Source organism: Trichomycterus rosablanca, chromosome 8 (genome assembly GCF_030014385.1).
Source record: "Trichomycterus rosablanca isolate fTriRos1 chromosome 8, fTriRos1.hap1, whole genome shotgun sequence".
Taxonomy (NCBI): Eukaryota; Metazoa; Chordata; class Actinopteri; order Siluriformes; family Trichomycteridae; genus Trichomycterus; species Trichomycterus rosablanca.
The window spans coordinates 33,126,904-33,142,493 of NC_085995.1; the positions used below are offsets into that span (position 1 = coordinate 33,126,904).

The 15,590-nt window shown below is 39.5% G+C and overlaps 1 protein-coding gene across 2 annotated transcripts in view; it reads left to right on the top strand.

The window, feature by feature from the left end:
• kitlga (kit ligand a) overlaps positions 1–15,590 on the top strand; it is a 78,465-nt gene that overhangs the window by 34,384 nt on the left and 28,491 nt on the right. For both annotated transcript variants that reach the window (XM_063000085.1, XM_063000086.1), the window contains exon 2: positions 10,717–10,824. In XM_063000085.1, the coding sequence (XP_062856155.1) occupies positions 10,717–10,824 (108 nt within the window). The remainder of the gene's footprint in view (positions 1–10,716; positions 10,825–15,590) is intronic.

A 15,590-nucleotide genomic window follows, 5' to 3' on the forward strand; every position in this document is an offset into this window, starting at 1 on the left:
TTTACCTACTTACAGACTATATTTACAGACTAAACAGGGTAAATATTTTATGTGGCAGTGATGTACTGTAGAACAGTGATATTACAAAAACACTATTACCAAAGATAGTTTAGCATTTATACTGTAACATCAGCAGCTAGCAGTTTATTACTTAATGAAAAAAACTAAGCAGACAATGTTTCTTAATGCAGGATTGCAAGGAAGTTCGGTCTTTTACCATCTACAGTTCATAACATAATGAAAAGATTCAGGGCGAAAATGGTTTCTGAATGTACATGACCATCAAGCCCTCAGGTGGTATTGTGTAAGACATTGTCATGCTGCCATGATGGACATGGGTTTGGGAGTGCTTTGGAAAAGCATTGTCACTTAACACAGTCTGCCGCTGCATCAAGAAATGCAACCTAAAACTGTATTATGGAAAGAAGAAGCCATATATAACGTCTGCACAGAAACACTGATGAGTCAACGTCATCCGAGATGGACTGAAAGATGTTGGATGGCATGGGGGTCTGTGATGGCATGGGGGTGCATTACTGCCCACAGCATGGGTGATCTGCATACATGTGAAGGTACCATTGATGCGGAGGCTCATATTGGTATTTTGCAGAGACACATGCTGCCGTTAAGACGACGTCTTCTCCCAGGAATTCCATGTCTATTGCTGTAAGGCAATGTCATGAACTATAACAGTGTGGCTTTGAAGACATAGATTGTGTCTGCTTGACTGGCCTGTCTGCAGTCCAGATTTGTCTGCTATTGAAAATGTATAGCACACCACGAAGAGGAAAATCAGACAACAGCGACCATGGAGTGTTGAGCAACACAAGTCTTGTTTACTGCAGGAATGGGCAAAAATTGCACTTGGAATGGTGCAACAGTGAATACACTAAACTAAAAGAAAAGGTGATGTGACACAGTGGTAAACATGTCTCTGTACCAAATCTTTCTTTTGTCTGTTAAAGAAAGGTTCAGTACTTTTTAGAAAGTGTCCCAACTGTTCCCTGTTTGTTTTAGAATTGGATCATCCTTTCCAGTAAGGAAATGGATTCAGTTGCATGGGTGCAGATTTTGGTGTAACACCCATGTTGTGTTAAACACGTCATGGAGACAAGAGGGTTAAATTCTGCTGTTAGCATTTAGCACAACACCAGATTTCTTTACATGGCTCAGATGTCCCTGATTGAACTCTCAGTTTACATATCAAACATGAATTGTTTAAAAAAATACATTTCAACCAAACATCATTTGTTAAACAGGGCAGTGATAGCTCAGTGGTTAAGGTACTGGACTAGTAAACAGAAGGTTGCCGGTTCAAGCCCCACCACCACCAAGTTGCCACTGTTGGGTCCCTGAGCAAGGCCCTTAACCCTCAATTGCTCATTGTGTTCAGCTCATTGTGTAAGTCGCTTTGGATAAAAGCATCTGCTAAATGCTGAAAATGTAATGTAAATGTTAAACAATTGCTTATTTGTCAGTTATCAGTCACTGATTGGTGACGAAAACCAACATAAAGCGTGTTGCACAAGCTACGAGCTGCAAGCGGCAGGGGTAGCTCAGAGGTTAGGGTACAGGACTAGTAATCGGAAGGTTGCTGGTTGAAGCCTCACGTCTGCCAGCTTGCTTGAGCAAGGCCCTTAACCCTTAATTGCTCGTAGTGTATATAGTCTAAATTGTAAGTGGCTTTGGATAAAGGCATCTGCTAAATGCTGAAAATGTAAATTCAAAGACATTCAGGCCTGTACTGTTCTCTTGGTGTATGCCAGACAGGACTGGTGTATGCCAGACAGGACTTTAAGCAGTATTTAAAAATCGCTCTGCCATTAATGCCCCAATTACACAGATCATTTCCTACTAATATCTTAATCTGTTATCAAGGTCAGATGAGCCTTGTGTTTTACATCAGAGAGCATGGTGGGTTGTTGAATTTAATTGTTGAATTATATTATGTAGTACACCTGTCTTATTTATTCAGGTTTATCTTTTAAACTATCGCCTGTCTGTATATTGGGTGATTTTGTTAGATGTTTGCACTGTTAAAAAACCTCATAATTTAAAAATTTGTTTTTTTTTATCTAAGGTGATGTTGGGTATGTAACAACTCCAATAGCAGGAGGACTTTAGGAAGAATCAGGTCAAGGCCTTATTTGCCATTTTGTTTACCTTACCCAAAGCCTGTTTTGCACACTTGTTCAAACTACAAGAATCAAGCACAACCAAATCAGTTTCATATAATATAAAACATTACATATAAAAACAAAACACATGTATGACAGCCGCTCAGGTGGCGCAGCGGTAAAGTACGCTAGCTCACCAGAGTTGGGGTTTCCAGATACATCGTATCGAAACTCAGCTCTACCTTTCCGACTGGGTTGAACGGCAGCATGATTAGGGGTTGAGCAGGGTTAGGGGTAGAAGTCGGAGCATAGGTCCTCATAACTGGTACAACTGCGGCCCCTGCTGGTTGACTGACGGCACCTGCACAGGGCTGAGGAATAACATTGAGGAGGGTGTGACCCTCCGTGCGCAGTGTCTCTCGGTGTATGAACTCGGCTCGTGCAGGTGAAAAATGCAGGCTGTACTGATTGCGTACCGGAGGGGGCGCAAGTCAGTTAAGTGGCGTCCTCGGTCAGCGGTGAAGGGTCGAATCAGTATAGAGGACGCATTCAGGGTAATTGGACACGACTAGATTAGGGGATAAAAATTTACAGATGCCTTTCTTCAAAGTGACTTACATTACAGTTACAGTATACAGTCTGAGCAATTGAGGGTTAAGGGCCTTGCTCAAGGGTCCAACAGCAGCAACTTGGCAGTGGTGAGGCTTGAACCTAGTCCAGTACCTTAACCACTAGGCTACAGCTTGCCCCCAGCTTAACTCCAGCTTTGAATACTTGTCTTCATTTATTTTTGTTGATTAGCAGGTCACAAGTATGTTTGCATCATTTATCACAATTTTACTGTGTGCTGTGTCACAGTGTAAATCTTCAGCTGGCCATATTTTCTAATTGTTTATAACAGGAGATTTCTGGTCTAACTATTAGAAATGTATTACAAATAAAATAGAATTGTAACATGCCAGTCTGATAGACAGACAGACAGACAGACAGACAGACAGACAGACAGACAGAAAGATAGATTGATAGACAGACAAACAATCTATCTATCTGTCTGTCTATCAATCTAACATGCCTGGAAAATAAAGGGCCTGAAAAACACAAACATGTGGGCTGGTTTATTTACGGCTCTCCCACTAATCAGATTATAGACCTGCTCCAAGAGCCCTAAACTCTACACCAATCTTTACTGCTCACAGACACAAACAATAAAGTCTCATGCTAAAAGATTAGTGTTGTCCAGATATTGTAGCTAGATAATGTAGTTGTTGGGAATGAAGCAAAGCAGAGTAGTATTAATGAACATTTTATCCATAAAATAAGGAAATGAAATGAAAATGTATTTTACTTATAGGAAAGTTGTACCTAGGGGCGCCCAGGTGGCGCAGCGGGATATTCCGCTAGCACACCAGCGCCGAGGTTCTGAACTCCTCGGTTCGAAACTCGGCATTGCCACCGGTCGGCTTGGCGCCATCTGGCGGGCATAATTGGCAGTGCCTTCAGGGAGGGATACCGGGCTATGTGGGTGGGCTCTTCAAACGCTGTGTAAGGACCCTCATTAGCAGATAAAGAGGCGCCTGGGATGAATGCATGGGTAAAAAACGGTTCCGCTAAGGGCTGCGCGCGGGTCAAAGGAGGTGTGAGCAGCAGTATACCCACCTCGACTGCAATCAGGGATCCCCCAGCAGAGGAAGACAAATTGACTACACTAAATTAGGAGAAAATGGGAGAAAATGCATAAATAAAATAGAAAAAAATTAAAGTTGTACCTGATGCACCTTTAAATACAATACAGCTTAAAATGTCAGTTTTGACAATGTAGACTGTTGATATATATTTTTCCTCTTTTTTGTGAGCAATTTAATATAAAACACACTATCACATTTCAAGTATTTTATTACCGACACGTGACATTATTTTTTCCTGAACATATCAATCTGGATTTTTAAATTCATATACAAAAATATATTTCAAAAATGTACTTATTTGAAAAATAAAAAGCTTCTTTTTGGACTTTCTTTTACCTTCATTAGGAACTCCATATCTGACATCCTGGTGTTTTATTTCCCAATTTGAAACATTTCTGACCTATTAATACATGCAATATTTTAATGATTTACTGCATCATGGTGATATTATTAATATCATAAAAGTTCCTACACAGATTGACCAAAGTAAAAGTAATCCTTGCAGCCCTAGTTGACATCAAGCAGTTCAGGTATGAGCATAAAAAATAAAGTCTTCAGATCTGGCCTTCATTTAATTTTCAAGTTGAACATTGTACATCCCAATTATTTAGTCACAGAAAAGAGCAGTTATACAATAATTATAATCTCAAAACTGTCATTACATTCATGTCTTTTATGAGTGTATGTAAACTTTTAACCTGAACTGTACCTCTTAAAACTTTAAGATTTACTCAAGTTTAGCAGTATCACAAGGACTTACTGTTCACAGATGATCTGCTTGTGGTTAAATAAATAAGAGATAAATGTCAGGTGAATTTACTTCAAGTAATGGCTACATTTTTCAATATAACAACTCTAGAATTATCATAATGTGATTTAATGTGAATGTTAATAGAACTAATGGGTAATTTTTTGTCACGTCTTTTCATTTTCTTTGCTTCAAGTCGCAGAATGCTGTTTTCTCTAAGATCATGTGGATGGTTTGGGGCAGGTGCATGATTACTTGCCAGCGGGTCAGCAAATTGGGCACTAGATTAAGAAGAAAGAGCGAGATAATAATAACTTATTTACAATTAGATGAATATTAAACAAGCTTGCCTAAAACCCAAACAGAAGACACCATCCATATGATTGGAATCGACTTGATGGTACTTAATATTAGTAATATTTATTGAATGCATACTGTATATAGATCAACTACATGCACATAGGAACACACTACCCTGCAAGTATGCCATAAAATGACCCAGTTTTAAATGCCAAATGCTATAAGAGCCACGCTGTCTTTTTGGTAAAGCAAAGTCACCCATCTAGAAATAAAAATAAAGTTGTATTTTAAGCTACATTAAAATGTGGATTGAATACAATCTGAATAAGCTGTTCAGACTGAGTCTAGGCCAGAGAGTCTAGGTCAAATACGATTTAACCTCAAATTTCATTTAAACTGTCTATCTTAAGACAGAAAAAATCTCTATAACACTTGGTGATTAAAGAATTCAAAGAAATCCCTGTCAGAAAAATGGTGTATTTTGTTGGAAAACAATTATGTCAATAGTTTACCATAAAAAACTAATGTGATGGTTTCTTGTAGAAGTAAATACAACATTTCTGTAATACTCTGAAGTGCCTAATGCCATGGTGCCAATATGTGATAACATTAGGGTCCGAAAAACTAAGCCAAATCTGACCTTATTGATTTGTACTATAAAAAATAAATATAATATAATATAATATACAAAGGGTAATGCATCAAAACCTGTGCGATATTGCAAAAATTTAATAATAATTTATGAACACATTATTTGTAAAGATACAGATATGGTATTATATATTTTAAGAAGAATAGACTGACTGTTAAAATGTAATATTCCAATATTAAAAAGTGTATAAAGTGTATAAAATTGTAAGGGATTGGCTTATTTAATCCAGATAAACAAGACAATTCAATATAAATGTGCTTTGAAGGTCGGTAGGTTGGTGTTGTTGGTGCAGCAGGTGTTGTGGGTTCTGCTTAGTTTCAGGCTGGGGCCTAATTTCTGTTCACTGTTTTTAAGTTCTTTCGATGTTAGTGCGGGTTGGGGGGTATTCTTCAGGCACTCCGGTTTCCTTCTACCTGCCAAACCATGCAAAAAAATTACTAATTTAGTTTGCCCCTAAGTGTAAGTGAAGGTGTGGGTGTATGCAGCCGTGATGCTTTGGCACCTATCCAGAGTGTATTCCCATCTTGCCCCCAGTGTAAACAAGTTTCTGCTGATGAATGAATGAATGATGGCCTGATTTCTTTCTAAAAAATACCAAATATTTAAGAGCACCCCGATTAGTTAACTGGGTGTTGTTACTCGTGTGATCTTGATTTTGAGAAACTTCGGTGGTAGCAGTACTCAGAACATCTGTTTTTTAAAGTGATTCATGTAAATGGGGAACATACTGTAGATGGTCTGCAGATCAGCTCTGGTGTCTCATCGCTGCATTAAAGCTTTTCTGATCCTTCCTTTGCAATAAAGCTTTTGTGAAGTTCAAAAGAGATCTTCATCTAATCAATGTCAAGAGTGAATCTGTGTCATGTTGAGTAATTGTGCATCTGTGTAACAGTAACACATGAAGGCTATTAGGTTTAAGCTATCGTGAGATAATCGTTGTTCTGGCAAGAAAAAGACTTTGGTGGCTGGACAAAAACAATCAGGGATTTTGTTGTTGATACTGACCAGATGTAACTGCAGATTTGTATATTTTGTTTGTTTTTATTATATACACCGATCAGCAATAACATTAAAACAACCTCCTTGTTTCTACAATCACTGTCCATTTTATCAGCTCCACTTACCATATAGAAGCACTTTGTAGTTCTACAATTACTGACAGTAGTCCATATGTTTCTCTGCATGCTTTGTTAGCCGCCTTCCATGCTGTTCTTCAATGGTCAGGACTCCCCAGTACCACCACAGAGCAGGTATTATTTAGGTGGTGGATCATTCAGAGCACTGCAGTGACACTGACATGGTGGTGGTGTGTTAGTGTGTGTTGTGCTGGTATGAGTGGATCAGACACAGCAGCGCTGATGGAGGTTTTAAACACCTCACTGTCACTGCTGGACTGAGAATAGTCCACCAACCAAAAATATCCAGCCAACAGCGCCCCGTGGGCAGTGTCCTGTGACCACTGATGAAGGTCTAGAAGATGGCCAACTCAAACAGCAGCAATAGATGAGCGATCGTCTCTGACTTTACATCTACAAGGTGGACCAACTAGGTAGGAGTGTCTAATAGAGTGGACAGTGAGTGGACACGGTATTTAAAAACTCCTGCAGCACTGCTGTGTCTGATCCACTCATACCAGCACAACACACACTAACATACCACCACCATGTCAGTGTCACTGCAGTGCTGAGAATGATCCACCACCTAAATAATACCTACTCTCTGGTGGTCCTGTGGGTGTCCTGACCATTGAAGAACAGCATGAAAGGGGGCTAACAAAGCATGCAGAGAAACAGATGGACTACAGTCAGTAATTGTAGAACTACAAAGTGCTCCTATATGGTAAGTGGAGCTGATAAAATGGACAGTGAGTGTAGAAACAAGGAGGTGGTTTTAATGTTATGTCTGATCGGTGTATATAGTTCATGCCACGATGTTATAGAATGTATTATTTTTGCTATTTTTATTTCATTTATTCACTGATTTTGGTTGTGGGGGTCTGATTCCACCCAAAACACTAAAGGTAGGGCAGTAATACACCCTGGTCAGGGCGTTAGTCTAGTTCCCCCTAAGGTTTCATCTTTGTAATACTTAGTGAGTTCTTCATTGCCACTGTTGCCCTTGGCTTGCTTATTTTTGTCCTGGAATCTGTAAAGTTGCTTTAAGACAATGTCCATTGTGACAAGAGCTACACAAATAACTTTTACTTGACTTAAGGGGAACGCTCAGAAAACCCCAAGTAAACACAGATAAAACGTGTGAAACTTCCCACACACTGTAAATAGAGGTGAGAATCAAACCCAGTACCATTACCAGTGTACCAGCTGTACACCATGTTGTCCAATTTGAATTTGAATTTTAGACTGTGTTTACTAGAAATAAGCATTTTAATGGTTAATTAAAAAATAATAGGGGGAACGATTTGTGACACCACAAATGAATACTCAGTCAGATGTACTTGTTCTCTTATATGTTCTCATTCACATGATCAATTTGTTTCCTTTATGACATCTAGTGCAACATTAACTCTATTTTATTTCATTTTCTAAACATAATTTAACAATTTAATCTTTGTCCAAGACCTTTATTAAATGTGTCTTGATGTTTGTGCTCTAATCATTAACAGATGTGCGTGTTTATAAGCAGAGGATGTGTGCAGAGTAGGACTATGAATCATTCTTATTGTTTTCTGCTTAACTCTTGTTCCTGCTCTTTTCTGTCATCCTACATCTCTTTTGGAGCCACTGGATTCTTCTCACCTTCCTTATCATAACTTTTAAAGCATGTTGTAAAGTCCTCTCACTCTCTCTCACTTTCTTAACCACTTATCCAATTAGGGTTGCGGGGGGGTGGGGGTTTAGGGTGCTGGAGCCTATCCCAGCTTTTCAATGGGCGCAAGGCACACAGTAACACCCTGGACGGAGTGCCAGTCCATCGCAGGGCAGACACACATACACACACACTCATTCACTTATAGGGCAATTCAGTGTCTCCAATTAACCTGACTGCATGTTTGTGGACTGTGGGAGGAAACCGAAGCTCCTGGAGAAAACAGGACAGGCAAACTTCGCACAAAAAGGACCTGGACCGCTCCGCCTGGGGATCGAACCCAGGACCTCCTTGCTGTGAGGTGACAGTGCTACCCACTGAGCCACCGTGCCGCCTGTTGTAAAGTCCTCCGTGGCTTTATCTCTAGGAGCAATTTGTGGTTCCGATTGGACCCATTGGTCCGATCAGGCTGGTTAGGATGTTTGCAGTGGCTATGTTTGTTTGTTTGTTTGTTTGTTTACTAGGATTTTAACGTCATGTTTTACTCTTTGGTTACATTCATGACAGGAACGGTAGTTACTCGTTACACAAGGTTCATCACTTCTCAAGTTTATATCAAACACAGTCATGGACAATTTAGTATCTCCAATTCACCTCACTTGCATTTCTTTGGACTGTGGGAGGAAACCGGAGCATCTGGAGGAAACCCACGCGGACACGGTGAGAACATGCAAACTCCACACAGAAAGGACCTGGACCACCCCACCTGGGAATCGAACCCAGGACCTTCTTGCTGTGAGGCGACAGTGTTACCCACCGAGCCACCGTGCCACCCCCAGTGGCTATGTAACGTTTTTCATCCAAGTGTTGTCTTATCACCCTAAACAATATAGGGAGCTCTTTTATCTTCATTATGATTGTTAACCACTGTGTAAAATCCTTCAGTCCAATGGTAACATCCTTTCTTCACATGTCTTCTATACTGAAACTAGGGTCAGTTTGCATGAAAACATCATTTTGTTTTAATTTCCACCTTGGAAAGTGACTTTTCTGTTCATACAAACCTAAAAGGCATTTTGTTGGTACATTTAAAGTGAATTAGTACACTGAAAATACACTATTTGGCCAAAAATCTTAAAACACTCCTCCTAATTATGGAGTTCCCCATTGCTAGGAAGTATAACATCAATTATTTGAAATAAACTACATGCCTAGAACTTTGTATCATCAGTTGGAAGTGGGAAGGCCCTTTTCCTGATTCAGCATGACTGTGCCCTGTGTGTAGAAGGGAATTCCACTGGCCTGAACAGAGTCTTTACCTCAACCCCTTTTGCCACCTTTGGGATTAATTGGAACACTGATTGCGAGCCATGTTCACTTATTTACTTTGACTTTTTGGTTCATTATCAGTTGAAGTTCTGTATAACTGCTTCCTGTGGTAAACACATTTCTGTACAGTCAATTCAAGATTAGCAAAACAGTTTTGTAACAGATTACATGACATCTAATGATCCATTCATACCAATTTATAAACAGTTTAATCAAATTTCTAACAGTAAATCTTCACGTTATATAGTGTTAGTGTTCAGATCTATCATTAAAATGTCACCCCATACAGTTATGCAAAAATAAATAATTAAGGTAGTTTGACATAATTAAAAAATGTGTATCCACAAATGTTATAGTACATGGCCTACAAAGCCAACCAGCCCCAAGCCACCTTTGAGGTCTTATCAAACCTCGCTCTGTACCACGCAACCTCCGAGCCACTAGTCCCGCTCGACTTGATACTTCACCCAGAACTCAAGGAAGACAAGCATCAAGGCTCTTCTCTGTACTTGCACCCAAGTGGTGGAACGAGCTTCCCGTATCTGTCCGAACATCTGAGTCTCTTGCTGTCTTTAAAAAATGGTTAAAAACCTTCATCACCTCTTTACCAAGCACTTAAGCTGACTTGTACTTACTTACTTACTAACACTCTTATTCATTTCTTAAAAAAAAAAAAAAAACAGGTTCTAACAGGTTTTAGCAGATTTATACTCTTGGATTGTTGTTTACTTAAACTAGAATAAGGTAATGTTTACTATGGAAGCACTTCTGTAGGTCGCTCTGGATACGAATGTCGAAAATATAAATGTACATGTAATATTTTATTTTTTTATATTTTAAATTCTGCAAATGAATGGACCAAAACATTTGTACTTTTTAAATGTAGTCTAGTTAGTGGGAAAATTGGACACATTTTAATGGCATTGGGCAAGGCAAGGCAAGGCAAGGCATATAATACTAACAATGCTAACAATAATACTAAAATCACTTTGGTTGTCATGTTTAGCAGGAAATTGTGTAAGATCACCGATTTCTGATGAAATGCTCTTTGTTTTAATAATAAACATTTGACTACTAAGTTTACTAACTGGTCCTGACACTGTCTTTTTGTCCTTTCAGATTTGGATACGTACCTGTGTCCATTTCTTGCTTTACATCACAGTTGCTGCTTATTCCAGTGAAATTGGAAATCCCATAACAGATGACATCAAGAAAGTTTCATTGCTGGTAAGAGCCAAACTAAGTTCAGAATGTCAGACATGTCTGCTCATGACAGATGATGCTTCTGCGCTTTCACAGTTACAGACTAGCCTGTCGGGAGGGAATTAAGTTTGAATTTGTTTACCTAACGTTTTGCTCAGTTAGCAGTGTAGTTCTGACTAAATTGCTACATTTAAAGTTAGATTAAAACTCAATTAAATCCCACTACTAATTTTACACTGATCAGCCATAACATTAAAACCACCTCCTTGTTTCTACACTCACTGTCCATTTGATCAGCTCCACTTACCATATAGCACTTTGTAGTTCTACTATTACGGACTGTAGTCTATTTGTTTCTCTGCATGCTTTTTTAAAATCTGCTTTTACCCTGTTCTTTAATGGTCAGAATCCCCACAGGACCACCACAGAGCATGTGTTATTTAGGTGGTGGATCATTCTCAGCACTGCAGTGACACTGACATGGTGGTGGTGTGTTAGTGTGTGTTGTGCTTGTATGAGTAGATCAGACACAGCAGCGCTGCTGGAGTTTTTAAATACCATCTGCTAAAACCTGTTAGAACCAAAGTGGCTTGCTTTTTTTTTTTTTTTTTTTTTTTTTTTTTTTTTTTTTTTTTTTTTAAATGGAAAAGATTGGAATAAAGTGTTAGTAAATAAGTAAAAGTCATCCTAAGTGTTTAGTAAAAAGGTGGGTTTTTAATCGTTTTTTAAAGACAGCAAGAGACTCAGATGTTCGGACAGACAGAGGAAGTTCGTTCCACCATTTGGGCGCTAGAACAGAGAAGAGCCTTGATGCTTGTCTTCCTTTAGTTCTGGATGGAGGCTCAAGTCGAGCGAGACTAGAGGCTCGGAGGTTGCGTGGTACAGACCCACCTACCTAGTTGGTCCACCTTTCAGATGTAAAGTCAGAGACCATAGTCCAGCAGTGACAGTGAGCTGTTTAAAAACTCCATCAGCGCTGCTGTGTCTTATCCATTCATACCAGCACAACACACACTAACACACCACCACCATGTCAGTGTCACTGCAGTGCTGAGAATGATCTACCACCCAAATAATACCTGCTCTGTAGTGGTCCTGGGAGAGTCCTGACCATTGAAGAACCATTAAAGGTCATTGAAGTGCTTCTATATGGTAAGTGGAGCTGATAAAATGGACAGTGAGTGTAGAAACATGGAGGTGGTTTTAATGTTATGGCTGATCGGTGTAAATTACAACATTTAGTCAAAACTTTTATTTTTAATAATTTATTTAAAATGGGAACAATTTAAACTGACATGTATTTTTATAAAATTTATAAACAATAGACATCAATCATTGTAGGAATTAATTATTTAATTGTATTTAACCAACAATGTTGCAAATTTATCAATGGTTTAAAAAACAAAAACAAATATAGAATTTAGTCGAGAAACTCGTGACAATTGAAAAACAATAGTTGAGTTCAAAAGTTCTTTCCTCAGTACTTTTGTCAGTTACTCATAGCCAGAGAGTTTGTAGAACTTGAAAATATCTAAGGTTCAGCCTCAGGCTACTCGAAGGCCCTCAGACCAGTTCCCATCCCCGAGGAATTTAATGTTTTAAAAACTGAGAGCCTAGATTTTAAACAATTACAAAGCATTTCAGTGTATCTGAATATATTAGAGACAGCCCGGTCATCATTTACCACTGTCATTCCTTAAATGAGAAGCAGATTGTCTGTTAAAAGTGACAAATTATAAAATCGTTTGTGTCCTTTGTTCATGTCAGTCATCACCACACATGCTGGTCGACAACACACACGTTTACTGTATATACTGCAAGGCAGTCAATCGATCAGAATGTACACTTGCTTTATTAGAAACACATGTACTAGGTAGGATCATCTTTACTCCCAGAACAGCTTCCATTCTTTGCCTAAATAATTCCATGTTTTATGAAACAACTTTAAGTTGACTTGTGTTTGGTAACATGGTTCAAAGTTATAAGATGGTCAATTGCGCCCATAAAGCGATGCACTGGGTCAGCAACAATACTCAGATACTCAGTCTGTGGCCTTTAAGTGTGCCAAGAAGGCATTTCAGCCACCATAATACTACCACAACTATCCACACTATGCAGGGCCTGCACTTAATTTAGGGTTTTATGGGTTTTATTGATTAATGAGGGGAAAAGTGCTTTGAGCATGAAACAAATACAAAGTCTAATAAAATGTGATGAAGGCACTAATTTTTAGCACATTTCATGGTTCTACAGACACTTTTAAGCATAATCACTAACAGCCTTTGATGCTTGGCTACCTTGGATTAGTTTAGATTAGAATAGATAGATAGATAGATAGATAGATAGATAGATAGATAGATAGATAGACAGATAGACAGATAGACAGATAGACAGATAGATAGATAGATAGATAGATAGATAGATAGATAGATAGATAGATAGATAGATATATAGAAAGATAGAAAGATGTAAATTATTGTGATGGAGGTGGATATATGCGTTTGGGGCGGTGCTGGTTGTATAGCCTGACAGCAGAAGGTAGAAAGGAGCTGCAGTATCTCTCCTTTGAGCAATGCGGGTGAAGAAGCCTGTCGCTGAAGGAGCTGCCCAGTGCTGCCACAGTCTCATGCAGTGGGTGATCGATGTTCTCCATTAAGGATGACAGCTTGGCCATCATCATTTTCTCCTCCACTGCCTCCACTGAGTCCAGGGTGCAGCCCAGGACAGAACTCGCCTTTCTGATCAGTTTGTCCAGTTTCTTCCTGTCTGCTGTTGTCATGTTGCTGCCCCAGCAGATAACACCATAGGAAATGGCTGATGCCACCACCGAGTCATAAAAAGAGTTGAGAAGGGCCCCCTGTATTCCAAAAGACCGGAGCCTCCTCAACAAATAGAGTCTGCTTTGGCCCTTCTTGTACCTGTGTATTATCCGACCAGTCCAGTTTATTGTTAATGTGAACACCCAGGTACCTATAGGAGTTAACGATCTCGATATTCGAGCATCTAGCATTATTTTTGTACTTTATAACCTGTAATAACCACAAAATTACCATTTTTGTTTTCTTATTCTAATGTAAATTCTGCTTTAGGTTAAAAGGGTACAATGTAGGGTTTGTTCGAAAGCCATTACTATTTGGCCCTAGCCATATATACAGGTCCTTCTCAAAAAATTAGCATATTGTGATAAAGTTCATTATTTTCCATAATGTAATGATAAAAATTAAACTTTCATATATTTTAGATTCATTGCACACCAACTGAAATATTTCAGGTCTTTTATTGTTTTAATACTGATGATTTTGGCATACAGCTCATGAAAACCCAAAATTCCTATCTAAAAAAATTAGCATATTTCATCCGACCAATAAAAGAAAAGTGTTTTTAATACAAAAAAAGTCAACCTTCAAATAATTATGTTCAGTTATGCACTCAATACTTGGTCGGGAATCCTTTTGCAGAAATGACTGCTTCAATGCGGCGTGGCATGGAGGCAATCAGCCTGTGGCACTGCTGAGGTGTTATGGAGGCCCAGGATGCTTCGATAGCGGCCTTAAGCTCATCCAGAGTGTTGGGTCTTGTGTCTCTCAACTTTCTCTTCACAATATCCCACAGATTCTCTATGGGGTTCAGGTCAGGAGAGTTGGCAGGCCAATTGAGCACAGTAATACCATGGTCAGTAAACCATTCACCAGTGGTTTTGGCACTGTGAGCAGGTGCCAGGTCGTGCTGAAAAATGAAATCTTCATCTCCATAAAGCTTTTCAGCAGATGGAAGCATGAAGTGCTCCAAAATCTCCTGATAGCTAGCTGCATTGACCCTGCCCTTGATAAAACACAGTGGACCAACACCAGCAGCTGACATGGCACCCCAGACCATCACTGACTGTGGGTACTTGACACTGGACTTCAGGCATTTTGGCATTTCCTTCTCCCCAGTCTTCCTCCAGACTCTGGCACCTTGATTTCCGAAAACACTGAGCAACAGTCCAGTGCTGCTTCTCTGTAGCCCAGGTCAGGCGCTTCTGCCGCTGTTTCTGGTTCAAAAGTGGCTTGACCTGGGGAATGCGGCACCTGTAGCCCATTTCCTGCACACGCCTGTGCACGGTGGCTCTGGATGTTTCTACTCCAGACTCAGTCCACTGCTTCCGCAGGTCCCCCAAGGTCTGGAATCGGCCCTTCTCCACAATCTTCCTCAGGGTCCGGTCACCTCTTCTCGTTGTGCAGCGTTTTCTGCCAAACTTTTTCCTTCCCACAGACTTCCCACTGAGGTGCCTTGATACAGCACTCTGGGAACAGCCTATTCGTTCAGAAATTTCTTTCTGTGTCTTACCCTCTTGCTTGAGGGTGTCAATGATGGCCTTCTGGACAGCAGTCAGGTCGGCAGTCTTACCCATGATTGCAGTTTTGAGTAATGAACCAGGCTGGGAGTTTTTAAAAGCCTCAGGAATCTTTTGCAGGTGTTTAGAGTTAATTCGTTGATTCAGATGATTAGGTTAATAGCTCGTTTAGAGAACCTTTTCATGATATGCTAATTTTTTGAGATGCCAAAATCATCAGTATTAAAACAATAAAAGACCTGAAATATTTCAGTTGGTGTGCAATGAATCTAAAATATATGAAAGTTTAATTTTTATCATTACATTATGGAAAATAATGAACTTTATCACAATATGCTAATTTTTTGAGAAGGACCTGTATATCATTGTGTCACTCCTGGTGCAAGTAGCTCAGCTGTGTTCAATGCCTTGTGGCCATCCATCTCTATCTTGTTCACATTCCAGAGAGTTTTAA